Source organism: Myotis yumanensis, unplaced genomic scaffold (assembly GCF_028538775.1).
Source record: "Myotis yumanensis isolate MYYU_CA2020_CCGP unplaced genomic scaffold, mMyoYum1.0.hap1 SCAF_2, whole genome shotgun sequence".
NCBI lineage: Eukaryota > Metazoa > Chordata > Mammalia > Chiroptera > Vespertilionidae > Myotis > Myotis yumanensis.
In genome coordinates this window covers 210,017,185-210,033,213 of record NW_027223753.1, presented here as the reverse complement: position 1 = coordinate 210,033,213, position 16,029 = coordinate 210,017,185, and the positions used below count along the sequence as shown (strand labels likewise).

Sequence of the window (16,029 nt, the reverse complement as noted above, 5' to 3'; positions counted from 1 at the left end):
ACTTGCACGTGAAGATAATGCTTGAAATTTGAGCACACACATGTTGTTTGTGAAAAATAATACAGCTTCTTAATAACGTTTTCTATTTTTAGTGCAATTTCATTGCAAACAGCTTTATAATCACAGCCTTAGTCATTCTGATTTGCATTATTTTTTAAACAACAAGCGCGCAGTGTATAAGATGAGCACGAACCACTCTCCTGCGACGCCTGGAGGGCTGGCTCACTCCACTTTTGCTTCCTGCCGCTTTGTGGGCTTGTGGTCCGTGCCCCGGTGGGGTGGCCTAGTAGACAAAGACAGCATCATTGTCACAGCGTGGGTGGCCAACAGGAACACTGGATCCATGTGTCATGAATGTAGAACCCAGTGTAGTAAAGACGGTGACCTCTGGCCAGCGCTGCAAGCACCTCAAGGCAGCAAACGTTCCCAGGGCTCCCTGCCTCCAGGCCTTTCCGGGACCAGGCAGAACCCACACACGTCCACGTCCCATGTAACTAACTGCGGTGAGACACACAGACGGGAAGTGCCAGGCTGACGGGCTCCAATAAAAGTACATATGCCTGGCCGGGCCAGTGTGGCTCAGTGGTTGAGCATTGACCTATGAACCAGGAGGTCACGGTTCGATTTTTCCAGGGTACATGCCCCAGTTGCTGGCTCACTCTTCAGTAGTGGGTGTGCAGGAGGCAGCCAATCAATTATTCTCTCTCATCGTTGTTTCTATCTCTCTCCCTCTCCCTTCCTCTCTGAAATCAATAAAAAATATATATTTAAAATATATAATATTTTTACATGTACACACGTGTGTAAGTGGGCCCCCCACCAAGACAAAAGGCATTCCCGTCACCCCAGAAAAGTTCCTGTGCCACTCTTCTAGACAGCCTGCTCACACCACCACCACAGGCTCCTTCCTCCTCCTCCTGATTGCGTGAGTTTCACCCTCTGTGAGCGGGTTCCTCCGCTCAGCGTCAGGTTTCTAAGATCCGGGCATTCGCTTATTAACGTCTGTGTTGCTGAGTAGTCCGCCATCGTGTGAACATCCACAGCTGTTTCGTAAACTCTCCTGCTGATGGACGTTGGGGTAATTTCCAGTGTGGGGTTAAGCTACCTTAAGCATTGCACGAGTCTGATTGCAGACATGTCCGTTATCTTGGGTGACACCTAGGAGGGATGCTGCTGGTTCCCACGACAGTGTATCTAACTTACTAAGAAACTGCCACACCGTCTCCCCGAGGGACGCACCGTCCCACACTCCCTCCGGCAGTGTGTGCGTGATCGAGTCGTCCCACAGCCAGCCCGGCTCCAGGCTCAGTGGTTTTCATTTGAGACGTTCAAGAAGGCATAGAGAAATACTTCATTATGGCCTTAGTGTGCATTTCTTTGGATAACAGTGGTTGTTGGGCATGATTTTAAGGTGCTTATTGGCTACTCGAATATCCCACTTTGGGAAGTGTCTGTTCTAAGTATTTGGCTCATTGTTTAAAGTGGCTTGTATTGTCTTTTTATCACTGGTTTGTAGGAAATTCTGTATATTTTGGATATATTTCATTGGTCAGATATATGTTTGGAAAATGTGTTCCTCAGTTTGTGACGTACCTTGTTCATTTTCTTAATGAGGGCATTTGCTGGCGTTTTTAATTTGATGAAGTCTAATTTAACAAGTTTCTCTTTTGTTTTGTATTTTCTGTGTCTTCTCTAAGAGCCCCTTTCCTACCCTGGGGTCATAAAGATCAATTTTTAGGGGATTTAGACTTAGAGCTGCTATATTGTCATCTATGATTCATTTTAAGTTCATTTTTAAAAATATTATTATTGATTTCAGAGGGAAAGGGAGAGAGAGATAGAAACACCAATGATGAGAGAGGATCATTGATCGCCTGCCTCCTGCACACCCCACACTGGGGATTGAGCTCGCAACCTAAACATGTGCGCTGACCTGGAATCAAACCGTGATCTCCTGGTTCATAGGTCGACGCTCAACCACTGAGCCATGCCGATGGGCCATTTTAAGTTAATTTTATGTGTGGTGTGAGGTAGGGGTTGACAGTCTTTTTTTTTTCTGACATATCCAGTTGTTACAACTCCACTTGTTAAAAAGGCTTTCCTTTCCCACTGACACCTTTGTTGAAAACTATGTCTCTCTATGTGAGGGTCTTTGTGGACTCTGTTCTGTGACATTGAACTATTTGTCTGTGCTGACACCACTCCCACACTGGCTTCGTAATCAGGTAGTCTTCCACCTTTGTGCTTCCTTTTCATTTGCTTTGGTTACATGGGCCCTTTTCCCTACAAAGTTTAGAATACATTGACAAGTTAATTCTTAATTCTTAATTCTAAAATGATTTTGATTGGGCCCAGCCCGGCGTGGCTCAGTGGTTGAGCGTTGACCTATGAATTAGGAGGTCACGGTTCGATTCCCAGTCCGGGCACATGCCCAAGTTGCAGGCTCAATCCCCAGTGTGGGATGTGCAGGAGGCAACCAAGCAATGATTCTCTCTCATCATTGATGTTTCTATCTCTCTCTCACTCTCTGAAATCAATGAAAATATATTTTAAAATAAAATAAAATTACTTTGATTGGGATTGCATTCGATACATTGCTATAATTTAATTAATTTGGGAATAACAACATCTGAACAACACGGAGTCTTCCGATCCATGAACGTGATACGTCCCTTCACTCAGCCAAGTTCTGCAGCTTTCAGGACGGGAGTCCTGCATACCTTTTGTTAAATCTATTCCTCAGCATTTTCTGTTTTCTGGTGTTATTGTTAACGGGCTCTTAATTTAACTTCCCATTTGTTTGCTGCTGGTTTATAAAAAATATAACAGATTTTTATATGTTGGCCTGGTGCCTTCTGACATTCATTCATTAGTTCTGGTGCTTATTTTATAGATTCTGAGGGTTTTCCATAGAGACGATGGTATCTTCTGATAATGAGAACAGTTTTACTTCTTGCACCCCAATCTTTTTTATTTCTGTTCCTTGCCTTGAACTAGTTGAACCTCCAATATCGTTAAATGAAAATGAAAGGGAACAGTCATCCTTGCCACCCCCCTTGGACATGCTTACAATCGTGGCATGAAAGGCTCAATCTGCTGATTTCAATGTCTGTCATTTTCGGGTTTGTTTTTAAGTTTATCTTGCTGCAGCCTCTACAATCGTGTGCAACACGGTAAGGTCCACAGATGGAGTCAGACCTTTGGTCTGCAAAAAAGGCTCAGTCTTTTTATAGGTTTTAGCAGAAGTCCTGTCATTGGCACCATAATAGTTTATTGGATCAGAGTTTACCCTGACAGAATTCTTCCTGAAACTAGTCTCGTGGGGCCATTGGACGCACTGTCAGAACCCAGACATGATGAACTAGAGTTCACCCCCTTTGACTTCGCCACAATTAAACTTTCCCACGGGGTGCCTTATCTCACTGGTTATCAGGGAGCAAAGTCCGGCCAGCAGGCGCCGTCAGCTGCTCATTCTCAAGCTCAAATTCATCGGAGGGCATTCTCCAGAGAATGTCATCCCCTCGTCCTTCTCCCTCGAAGTTGACTTCATGGCACATGGGCGGAGGGGCTAGTTCAGAGGCGGGGGGCGGGGGGCGGGGGAGGGGAGGGGGCGTGTGCGCGTGGAAGACCTTTCCAGGGTCAGAGTGCCGCTGCCCCACCTTTGCAGCCCTAAATGGGAACGTGACTTGGCCATGTTGTGATTTGGCCTTGTCTCTAGATCACGCAGCCACTTAGGGTGATTAGGAGAATTAAATGATCAATGTATGCAAATCACTAGGAACAGTGCCTGGAACATAAAACCCCAATAAAGATTGTGTGGTTGTCGCAGTCTGACCAGCAGTAAAGGAAAATGTGCTGTCCCAGAGGCCGCGCCCCTTCCAGGCATTCTTCCGCTGGCACACTCAGCCTGCGGAGGAGAGGAGGGCATGGGGAGCATCGCACCCAGACTTTTGAAATCCAACTGAAACTGGGCAGAGCATGAAGGTCCCCTCTCCAGCAAGGAGCACCCAGACGGGTGCGAAACATCCTCCAAATTTCCCAATCTGCTCATCGGGGTCCTTCTGTCTGCTTTGCTTTCTTCGTTACATCAGAACCACTGACAGTGTCTAGTTATCTGGGACATCTGAACCTTTGGCTCCTGATAAACATGAGTGACTTCTCTGTAGGACAGACCCTGGAAAGGGCTCCTGTGCCTTTAAGAAGCAAGGGGAGGTCACTGTTGACCATATAACTTTATTGTGTTCCTGGGTTATAAAGGAACTGTCCTCGTTCAGCACATCTAGTTTATGGCGTTCATAAACAGTGAGTTGCCAATGACTGCACCCTGGGCCAGGACATCCTCCACCGGCTGGCAGGGCCGGGAGAGCAGGCATGGAACAGGTGAGTGCACCCCTCTTGTTTCCCTGGAAGAGGGAGTGACACCCCAAGAAGGAGTGGAGAGAGGCAAACGGGGAGTCCCCCTCCCGGCCCTTCCTAGGCAGAGCCCTGGAAAGAACGGAAATAATACACCCCCCAATCAGGGCTTTTGGGGAGCCTGTCTCTTCGGAGCCAAGCATTGTGGGTTGTTTTCTGTCGTGCAAAGTAAGGTGAGGGGTTTGCAGTGTCTTGTTTTGAAGGCCTTGGGAGAGTATCTGTTACGTACATGCATCCTGGAGGATGCTCAGCAGCTCACGCCATTGCTTGGGGTGAGACTGATCAGGCGAAGCAGCTCGGCTCCGCACATCCTATTAACATGGGTGGGCCACAGCTGCCCTCATAGCACGAGAGATGGGGCCAGTGGGGAACCTCAAGGCACCTCACGCATACCCTCAGGTCTTGTTCATCGCACTACTGGGGACTCAAAGGCGTGGGGTTCAAATGCCTGTGCTGACATCTGAGCGTCTTCCCTCAGTGTGCAGGTTGGGGGCCAGCTGATGGCTAGGGCCAAGTTTGCGTTTAATTGCCCAGGGAGGCACCCCAACCCGCTCAGGTGTGCGGACGACGGAAAGAATGATGGCCGTTGTTATTGTTCTGTTCAGCACGAGATGAAGCGATATGCTAGGCAGCGGCTGGGCGACGGAGTGAGTGCATCATGGTAAACGAATGTTTAGAGCAGGAATTGTAGGTTGCGTGGTCCTGTGGCTCAGTTAAAGCAGATTCTCATGTCATTCTGTGCTGGGGAGACTCGGGCTTCTATGAAACAGTAAACAATTCCTGGAAGGGGTGGGGGAGGCAGAGGCAGGTTCCTTGAACTGTCAGCTGCAGCTCAAGGCGGAGTTAGGGCCCAGCCTCGGGGCATCGGGAAATGCAGGCTCCGTAGACTCTGCCCCCGGCACTCGTGAGAGCAGCTGCGTAAACACCGCCGGGAGGCGGCCCATCCTGCCACCCTGCCACCCCACGGACTCTGTCCTGCCCGTGAACCCCGAGAGGCAACTCCACAGTCCTCTCCCAGGGTTAGGTAGTCCAGTCCCGTTGGGTCTGTTCCAAGGGTCAGGTCATGAGGCCACTGAGTACAGATTCATGGCCGGAAGCTGGGCTGTTTGGGCAGCACCCTAAAAACTGGACCCAGCCTCGGCCAGCCTCTACAATGGCCCTGGACCTAAATGAGAGTCTTGTCTCACAGGAGATGCTCTGCCAGCCCCAGGATTTCCCCATCGGTGCCTGTCACCTGGGTAGCCAGCCAGACAAGCGCCCAGCATCTAATGTAGGTCAGTCCAGGTGTGACCAGGTGAATAGCAGCCCAGACTTGAAGAGGCCGATGATGAACCTACAGAAACCTCTACCCTTTGATGGTCCGAATGTTTTGCCTTTAAAGCCATTGGTGCTGAGGAGCCCATCACAGGTGAGCTTGCAGCAGTGCCCTTGCAGCTGCTGTAGGCCCAGGCACCAGGACATTCTAGATCAGTGGTTCTCAACCTTGGCTGCACATTAGAATCACCTGGGAATCTTTTTAAAATCCTGATTTCTGGGCCTCATCCCCCGGAAATTCTGTTTCTTTGTTATGGGGTGGGGCCACAACATTAGTAACAAAGAAACAGAATTTCCAGAGGATGAGGCCCAGAAATCAGGATTTTAAAAAGATTCCCAGGTGATTCTGATGTGCAGCCAAGGTTGAGAACCACTGCTCTATATAATAGGCCAGCTGTGCTCCAGGAGCAGTTTCCTCCGGAGAACATGCAAGTGGCACGTGATCCTTTGAGCATTGCAGGATTTTAATTGCAACTCATCCTGGTGGTTGAGTGTAGCGATAGTTTAGTCCTTTTTCTTGCTGAGTTGGGTTCCATCTGTACGGATCACCCGTAGTCCGTGCTGCTGTCCCATCTCTCAGAATCTCATTTCCATTCTCCCGATTTCCTCAAAAAGTCCAGGTCCAGAGGAACCCCCACAGACCCAGTCATGTGCACCCCAAATTGCTGGTTATCCTTAAAGCTGTCGAGAAATTCTCAAAGCAACATTACTTGAATGGGCATTCATTTTTAAATGTATGCCATGCAGCAGCAGCGGAGGGGGGGCGGGGAGTCCTACATACTGTCAGGTTTTTTTTCTGATGGAGTGTGGTTTGGCCTGAATGATTGGGAATAACTAACCTTTGTGATTGAAAACTGCTGTCGCCCCTAAGTCCAGGCGTGTGGGGCTCTCAGGGCTCCAGGGGCACATTCCAGACATTGCAGGCAGGGTTCTGGAGGTGGTGCCCCCAGACTCAGCCTGTCACCCCCAGGGAACAGGAACTCACCAGGGAAGTCACTGGAGGCAAGAAAGGGCTGTCAGTGACCCCTAGTGATGTAATGCCTGTGGCTGTCGGGAACCCCCAGTGCTATCATGATAACACCTGTGGCTGACAGCACACTCAGTGATGTCATAACAACAATGATAACAAGAGCTCGTACAAGCAGCGCTCACTGCGGGTCCTGTCCAGAGTCCTTTACACAAACTAAATCACAGTGTGTTTGTAAGTGCTGGAATCCACTGGGAGGAAGCGGTGGCGGCTGCAGGAATTGCAATGAGCCAGGTGGGAGGGAGGCCTCGTTTCCTGATCTGGGCTCAGGGTATGGAGGTTGCGGGGGGGGGGGCTGGAAATTACATTTAGGCATGAAAATCCCACAATGCTCGAAGGATCACACCGCAAAAGTCCAAAGGTAAATCCCTCCTTAACACTTTTCTTCCATTCTCTCTCTAAAATGTTTTATTAAACTTTTTATGTTAAAATAATTCAAGATTCACACAGTTGTAAAAAAAAAAAATGCAGACAGAGCCCATGTCGCCTTTACTCGTTTTCCCACCAGGGTCACATCTTTGCAAGCTACAGTGAGATACCGCAGCCAGGCTGACACCGATGCAGGCCAGACACGGAATGCTCCACCCCACAGTCCCTCACGCCGCCCTCTACGGCCACACCAAGCTCCTTCCGTTCCCCACCAGCTCCTTATCCCCTGGCAATCCCCAGTGTGTTCTCAGTTTCTATCATCTTGTCGTTTCCAGAGTGTTCTGGGAATGCAGTCATTCAGGAGGTAACTTTGCCACTGGCCTCCTTCGCTCAGCAGCATTCTCTGGAAATTCGTGCAGGTGGTTGTGTGTCGAGATCGTTCAGTCCTTTTTATTGCTGAGTTGTGTTTCAGAGTGGGCTACAGTTTATCTGTTCTCCCACTGAAGGGCCTGTGGGTTGTCCCCAGTCTCGGGGCTATTACAAATAAGGCTGTTGGGAACATCATGTGCGGGCCTTTGTGTGAATATAAAATTCCATTTCTCTGCTTTGGGGTCCAATTGCTAAGTCATACAGGAGTTGCATCTTTAGAATTTTTAAGAAGCTGCCAAACCATCTCCCAGAGCGGCTGTACCATTTACATTCCCGCCAGCAATGTGTGTGTCCATGTCTCCACCAGCATTTGGGGTTGTCACTGTTTTTTATTTTAGCCTTTTTGATAAATGCGCAGCGAATCTCTCTGTGGTTTGGGTTCGCATTTCCTGGTGGTTAAAGACGCTCAGTATCCTTTCCTGTCCTTATTCTCCGTCCGTACATGCTCTGCAGTAAAGTGTCTGCCAGTGTCTCTTGCCCATTTTTAAATCGGGTCCTTTGGTTTTTACTGCTGAGTTTTGATAATTATGTTCATAACCTAAATTCAAGTCTTTGTCAGATGTGTGGTTTGCAAATATTTTCTCCGAGACTGGAGCTTGTGTCTTCATCGTCTTAACATGATCTTTCTCAGAACAAAAGTTTCCATGTTGATGAAATCCAGTTTATCCATTTTTCCTTGTATGGACTGTGGTTTTGGCGTCGAATCTAAGAATTCCCTGCATAGCCCAAGATCCTGAAGATTTTCTCCTATTTTTTTTCTAAAATGTTCAAGTTTTATATTTTTTATCTGTGGTCCATTTTGCATTAATTTTTAGATAAACTGTGTTGAGGGTTAGATAGAGGCTCATTTTTCTGCCGGTGAGTGTTCAATTGCTTCAGCACCGCCTGTTGAAAAGACTCTTTCCTCCATTAAACTTTTTATCCTATATAATAAAAGCCTAATATGCTAAGTGTCCGGTCATCTTTTTGGCTGTTCAACCAGTCAAAGCGTAATATGCTAATGATATGCTAAAGCTGCTCAACTGCTCGCTATGATGTGCGCTGATCATCACAGGACAGTCAACCGGTCGACCAGTCGCTATGACGTGCCCTGACCACCAGGGGGCAGACGCTCTGACCGGTAGGTTAGCTTGCTGCTGGGGTCCAGCCGATAGGGACTGAGCACTTCAATGGTCCCTCCCCAGCTGGCCAACCTCCGGCGTCTCTCCCTGTCCCTGATCATGTACTAGTGGAGTCCTTCAGCCTGGCCTGCACAATCTCGCAATCTGGGATCCCTCGGGGGATGTCAAAGAGTCGGCTTCAGCCTGATCCCACAGGCCAGACCAAGGGACCCTACTGGTGCATGAATTCGTGCCCCAGGCCTCTCGTTTTAACGTAATTAAAGATGCACACAATTATAAGAAAAAATACGAACAGAGCCCATGTAGCCTTTACTCGTTTTCCCACAATGATCACATCTTTGCAAGCTACAGTGAGATACCACAATCGGGCTGTTGACACTGACACAGTCCAGACACAGTATGTCCCATCCCACAGGGTCCCTCACACTCCCCTCTTAGAGCCACACCCAAGTCCCTTCCACTGTGACACCCATCAGAATCAGTTGTGCATATTTGTGTGGCTATGATTCTGGGTTATCTGTTCTGCTCCATTGACCTCTGTGTCTGTCCCTCAGTATCTTTCCCAATATTACACCGTCTTGATTATTGTAGCTGTATATTAGGTCCTAAAATTAGATTGGCAATTCCTCTCATTTTATCTCCTTTTTCTAAATTGTTTTAGCTATTCTAGTTCCTTTTTATTTCCATATAAATGTTAGAAAATCTTGTCTATTTCTACAAAAATAAAATCCTGCTGAGGTTTTGATAGACATTGTGTTAAACCTGTCTGTCAATTTGGGGAGAATTGACATCTTTACTATGTTGAAGCTTCCAGGTAGGTCTCATTTATTTATATCTTCTGTGATTTCTTTCCTGGATATTTTGTGGTTTCCAGCATACATCTTCTGCATATGCTTTGTTATATCTGCACCTAAGGTTCTTGAAGTGTTTGTAAGTGGCCTTGTGATTTCATTTCAGTGTGTATGTGGTCATTGGTCATATATGTAAATACAACTGATTGCGTGTGTATATCTTGTATCCTGTGACCTTGCTGAACTCACTTGTTAGTCCTAAGAGGGTTTTTTATAGATCCCGTGGAATTTTCTATGTAGACAATTGTGTCATCAGCAAACAGGGACGGTTATATTTCTTCCTCTCTGATATGCATGCCTTTTACTTCCTTGTCTTGCCTTGTTGCGCCAGCTGGCACTGCCAGCACTGTGCTGAGCGAGAGCAGTGAGAGACATCCTTGCTTTGTCACAACCTCAGGAAAAAGCATTTGGTCTTTCGCCATTAAGTATAGTGTTAGCTATAGGTTTCTTGCAGATTTTTTTTATCAACTTGAAGAAGTTCCCCTCTTTTTCTGTTTTCCTGAGGGTTTTATCATGAACAGATGTTGAATTTCCTCAAGTGCTTTTTATGAATTGATAGGATTGTATAATTTTTTCTTCTTTAGCCTATTAATATAGTTGATTACATTGATTTTTTTAAATGTTAAACCAGCCTTGCATCCCTGAAATAAACCCCGCTTAATCTCGATGTATAATTATTTTTATATATTGCTGAATTCTATTTGCTAGTTAAAGGGCTTTTACATTGGTATTCATGAGGGATATGGGTCTGTATTATCTTTTTTGGTTGTCTTTGTCTGGATTTGGTATCAAGTTAATACTAGCTTCATAAAATGAATCCGGACGTGTTCCCTCCTTTTCTGTTTTCTGGAAGAAGTTGTTTAGATTTGTCTTAATTCTTCTTCTTCAAATGTTTGGTGAAGTATGTGGTCATTGGTCATATATGTAAATATATGTGAAACCATCTGTACCTGATAATTTCTTGGGGGGTTTCAATTAGAAATTTAATTTCCTCAATAGTGACTGGCTGTTCAGATTACCTATTTCATGTTGGATGAGTGTGGTGGTTCATGCTTTTCTAGGAATTGGTCCATTGCCACCTGCGGTGTCAAATGTGTGTGTATGAAGTTGTTCGTAGTGTTCCCTCATAATCCTTCTGATGCCTGGAGGGTCTGGAGTGATCTTCCCTTTCTCGTTCTGATTTTGGTGATCTATGTCTTCTCTGTGTGTCTCTGTCCGTCTTCCTCAAAGTTGGTCAATTTACTGATATTTTTAAATAACCAGCTCTTCCTTTCATTGATGTTCTACACTGTTTTTCCGGTTTCCGTCTAATCGATTTCTGCTCTTTATTATTTCCTTCCTTCCTTCTGCTATTGTTGTGGATTTATTTTGCTTTGCTTTTTTGGGGGCTCTTAGATTATTGAATGCAGACTTTTCCTCTTTTCTAATGTAAGCATTGGGTGCTATAAATGTCCTTTATGCATTGTCCTCGCTATGTCTCACAGCTACCTTTCGCTGTGCTATATTTTCATTTTCATTTGGTTTGATGCCTTTTTTTAATTTCTCCAGAGACTTCCTCTTTGGTCCATGGGTTACTTAGATGTGTGCTGTTTGGTTTCCAAGTGTTTGGAGGCTTCCCCACTATATTTCTGTTCCTGGTTTCTAGCTTGATTCTCTTGTGGCCAGAGAACATACGCTCTGTGGTGTTCGTTCTTTTACGTTTGTTGAGGTTTTTCCTTACGGTCCAGGATGTGGTCTATCTTGGTAGGCACCTGAAAAGAACGCATGTCCCACTACTGTTAGGTGGAGCAGTCTATAAATGTCAATTGTTTGATGGCCTTCTAAATTTATCTCAAGACTTTGAGATCATTAACTCTTGGAGGTTACATGAGTGATATATTACTTTTGCCAAAGATTTCAGGATAAGTGATCGGCAGTCCTGCTGATTCACCAAGGAGGCCTGTGAAGCCTTCACACTGGTGGTTCCCATCGATGGAGTCGCCAATTTTGTCCCCTGGTGGGTGTGAGCCCCCCACAAGTGTAGGGCCTTGGATCGGGCAGCAGCTCAACACACAGCTCTATGAAAGTTTCCTGGTTGACATTTTCACTCTTATAGTTTCCAGAAACATATCAAAACGTCATTTTTCTTCTTCGCATCAAGACATAGAATACTTACACCAGAGGGAACCTTTGGTCTCTTGGTCTACCCTTTCATTAGGTTAATTTAGATTGATTCGTTTTTTTAATTTTTTAAATGAAATAAACATGCATATTACCTAAATGTATAAGATACAGAGAAGCAAAAATAAGAAAATAAAATTTACATAAAGTCTTACAACCAAAAAATAACTACCATTATTATTTGAAACTGTATCCTCCCAATATCTCCAAATATGGGATCATACTGTTTTACAATCCTTTTTTTTTTTTTTTTTTTGCTTTAACAATAGACATGAACATTTTCCAAGATATTATTTCTAATAACAGAATAGGATTCCAGAGTATGGACATGTCATTTATTCAATGTCCATTCAATAGACATACAGGCGGTTACAGCTCCCACCATGTGAAACAGCACTGGCGGCCAGCTCTGTGCACAGACATGAGTATTTCCTAGAAATGGAGACACGAGGTCAGAGCATCTGATATTTCCAGCTTCAGAACCCCATTGCCCAATTGGATTATTGGGATGTTTTTTGGGTTTTTTTAGAGAAGAAGGGAGAGGGAGAGGCAGAGAGAAACATCCATGATGAGAGAGAATCACGGATCGGCTGCCTCCTGCACGCCCCCTACCGGGGATCAAGCCCGCAACCCCGGCATGTGCCCTGACCAGGAATCAAACCGTGACCTCCTGGTTCAAGGTTGGAGCTCAACCACTGAGCCACGCCAGCCGGGCGATTATTGGGATTTTTGGTTTGCTTGGCAGGATTCTTTTGATTTTGGTGAAGGGTTAGGCGCAGAGTCTCACTAAGCCTCGCGTAGGCTCTCAGTGTTTAGGGGCGTGAACTGATGGGCAGCTGCAGCCAAGAAGCGATCGCTCCCCGTCCACAAGCATAGACTGCTGGGAGAGACAGGTCTGTGGGCATCTACACCTTCCCGCGAGGTACCCAGCATGGGCCAGGCAGGAAACAGGAAACCAGGCAGGTCAAGTTCAGCCTGGGCCTGGGCCTTGTCATCCAGCCGCCCAGCCTGTTTTGCGTGCCAGGCAACAAAGGGACAGGTTTCGCCTGCTTCCGCTCTCGGGGCCTGCCCCGAGAAAAGAACACCGTGTTTTGCACTGGAAATATGCCTTGAACCCGCTCTGTCATGGTAATTGCCCTCATAAAATGAACCAGGGAACTCTGTGAAAATATCCCCTAGTCAGAGACCCAGTCCCGCCTGCTTTTATAGCCGGTTCCTGGGATGGGAGGGCCCCTCTGCTGAGAGACATTAAAAGGCAGGTTAGTGGCCTGGAGCAGTCCAGGGGGAAAGTGCATTTGGAGGTGGACAGAGCAGTCCTGGGTGCTGCCAGGTGTCAGAGCTTCCATCCAGGTAAGGCGGACAGCTCCTCGCCGCGGCATCGGTGCCAGGTGCCCAGAGCAGGTGGGTCAGGCCGGGCGGACCTGCACCCCTTTCCTTTTTCCATCTGTCTTTCTTTTTCGCTCTGCAGAGAAAGAAGAGTTAATCCAGAGCGTGCTGACCCAGGTGGCAGAGCAGTTCTCGAGGTACAGACTTCAGAGCCGTGTCCTCCGGAGCCGTGTGCGTGTTCTCAGCAGCGGGGGGAGCCCGGCTCAGCCGCAGACTCCTGCCTGGAGGAGCTGCCTTCGCAGAGCAGCGACTTCTGTACTCAGCCCAGGGGGTGGGGTCCAGGAAACACAGCAAAGACCTTATGTCCCAGACCGTGTGAGGTGGGCGCTGTTAGAATGAGGGTCCATGTTGCCGAGATTTTTCTCGACGGGCTCTGCTGGGACTCGGAGTTCCGGCTACAAGCACTGAGACCATTTTTAACATGGGCCTTCTGCCCTAGCTGGTTGGCTCAGTGGATAGAGCATCAGCCTGTGGACTGAAGGGTCCCGGGTTGGATTCTGGTCAAGGGCACATGCCCGGGTTGTGGGCTTGATACCCAGTAGGGGGCGTGCAAGAGGCAGCTGATCAATGATTCTCTCTCATCATTGATGTTTCTCTCTCTCTCTCTCTCCCTCTCCCTTCCTCTCTGAAATCAGTAATAAAAATATTACTGACCGTTTCATTCTGAGCTGTCCTCCCGTTCTGGTCACTGTGGTATCTCACCGCCCAGGGGAGTTCAAATGGAGAGAGGCCATATGGGTGGTACTCTCTCTTTTTTTTTAATATATTTTTATTGATTTCAGAGAGGGAGAGAGAGAAACATCAATAATGAGAATCATCGATCTGCTGCCTCCTGCACGCCCCCTACTGGGGATCGAGCCCGAAACCTGGGCCTGTGCCCCGACCAGACCAGGAATCGAGTGACCTCCTGGTTCATAGATCGACGCTCAACCACTCAGCCACTCTGGCTGGGCTGGCTGGTACTTTCCTGAAGCCCAAGAATTGTCTTATTGACTGGGTTGGAGCCTGGAGAGGGCACCCAGTGCCCTGAGGTGGTGTGTGCCCGGGGGAGGAGGGGCATCCAGCTGAGAGCAGAGCGCCCCTCGGGGCACGGGCTCACTCCCAGGCATGGAAGGAAACATCCCCTCTGGCAGGGGCTGCTGTGGTCCCACTTGGGAAATACACCTCCAGAGAGTCTGAGAGCGTCTCTCTTTCCTCCCCTGCACCCCCGACAGTGCTACTTCCTTAAAAGCAACTCCTGGCATCTTGGTGCCCCCCCCTCACCTGCCCACTCACACACCTCCCCCTGCCCGTGATCCAGCAGCTGTTTGCTGAGCCCATTTTAACTGAAAGACGTATGGCTTATGGCTTCTTTTTTTTTTTCATTCCTAGAGCATTTAAAATCAACGAACTCAAAGCTGAAGTCGCAAATCACTTGGCAGTGCTAGAGAAACGTGTGGAATGTGAGTGCAGCTTCGGTTTTCCTTTCGCTTATGTGTCCTTTGACCTCTGGTTAACTTAACCTCATAAACCAGGGGAGGGAGGTGCAGGGAAGCGTGGGGTCTTTTCTCTGTGAAATGCCTAAATGTCATGTTAGCAAAGGCTAGCGCAGGGACTAACCCGCGAGTTTTAAAAATAACAAGTACAGCACTAACCGGTTTGGCTCAGTGGATAGAGCATCGGCCTGCGGACTGAAGGGTCTGAGGTTCGATTCTGGTCAAGGGCGTGTACCTTGGTTGCGGGCACATCCCCAGTGGGGAGTGTGCAGGAGGCAGCTGATCGATGTTTCTTTTTTTAAAAAAAAATAATTTTATTGATTTTTTTACAGAGAGGAAGGGAGAGGGATAGAGAGTTAGAAACATCAATGAGAGAGTAACATCGATCAGCTGCCTCCTGCACACCCCCTACTGGGGATCCAAGGTACATGCCCTTGACCGGAGTCAAACCTGGGACCCTTCAGTCCGCAGGCTGATGCTCTATCCACTGAGCCAAACCGGTTAGGGCTGATCGATGTTTCTAACTCTCTATCCCTCTCCCTTCCTCTCTGTAAAAAAATCAATAAAATATATTTTTAAAAATAAAATTAAATAAAAGTAACGAGTGCACGGTCACGTGTTGCCATGCCCTCGGAGCACAGGGTGAGATCGGGAAGCCTCGACCACGCCTCTCTGGACAGGAGCTTCTGTGAATACCTTGTGGGTCTCCTCCAAGTAACTGAGGTCACGTGGACCCACACTCCGTGGTGTCACAGTTTGGGGGGCGTGTGTCCACTGCTGTTACCTCTCGGTTCCCGGTCACCGCAAGGAAAGCAGGAACCCTGCTGGTGAGCAAGGAGGGTGGTTCCCGTCTTGAGCCGGTGGCCACACGGCTAGAATTCTGGAGGAAAGCAGCCTCAAGTGGCGCGGTCTGTGTGTCCTCCTCGGTGAGTAAGGAGCTGTGCTGGAGCCCCACGCGGCCCATCCAACTCCCAACTCAAAGGAAGGCTCTTGGTCAATGTCAAGGCAAAGGGCAGGGATTCAAGGCACCTTATCTATTCGCCTCGAGGATGACTAAGCAAACCCCGACCTGAAGCCAGCGGGGTTGCGGCTTCCCGGACACCACCCGGCTGATTCATACTGGCGGGTCTCGGCGGGATGGCACCTTTCATTACCTTGCGAGAATTGCTTGGGTGTTTTGGGGAAAGGAAATTGAGGAGCATGTAAAAGCCAATTCGCCTGAGTCACGTGAAACGTGATTCGCACAGTCATACTTCTCAAAGGGCAATGACACGTTTGAAATCCTTTTCACCATGGGAGCTTCAGAGCAGTTTTATTTTTCCCCATTGAAGAGCCACAAAGAGATGAGTGATTTGCTCAAATGCGCTCAGCAAATTAGAAAAGTAAATAAGCCTGGGACCAGCACCAGGCTCCTGGCGGGGCTGCTCTCGCCGCCTGCCGCCTGCCCTTCTGTGACATGTCACCTTCCTCCACTCCTGGCTGGG

General features: G+C 47.8%; 1 protein-coding gene across 4 annotated transcripts in view; it reads left to right on the top strand.

Annotated features, from left to right (window-relative positions):
- Positions 1-16,029, top strand: part of PDE9A (phosphodiesterase 9A) — an 87,169-nt gene that overhangs the window by 38,823 nt on the left and 32,317 nt on the right. For 3 of the 4 annotated variants that reach the window (XM_070407134.1, XM_070407132.1, XM_070407131.1), the window contains exons 5-6: positions 13,153-13,207; positions 14,442-14,512. In XM_070407134.1, coding sequence (XP_070263235.1) covers positions 13,153-13,207; positions 14,442-14,512 — 126 coding nt within the window. Of the gene's footprint in view, positions 1-4,280; positions 4,381-13,152; positions 13,208-14,441; positions 14,513-16,029 lie in introns of those variants that run through there. The other variant, XM_070407135.1, reaches the window with a different exon arrangement.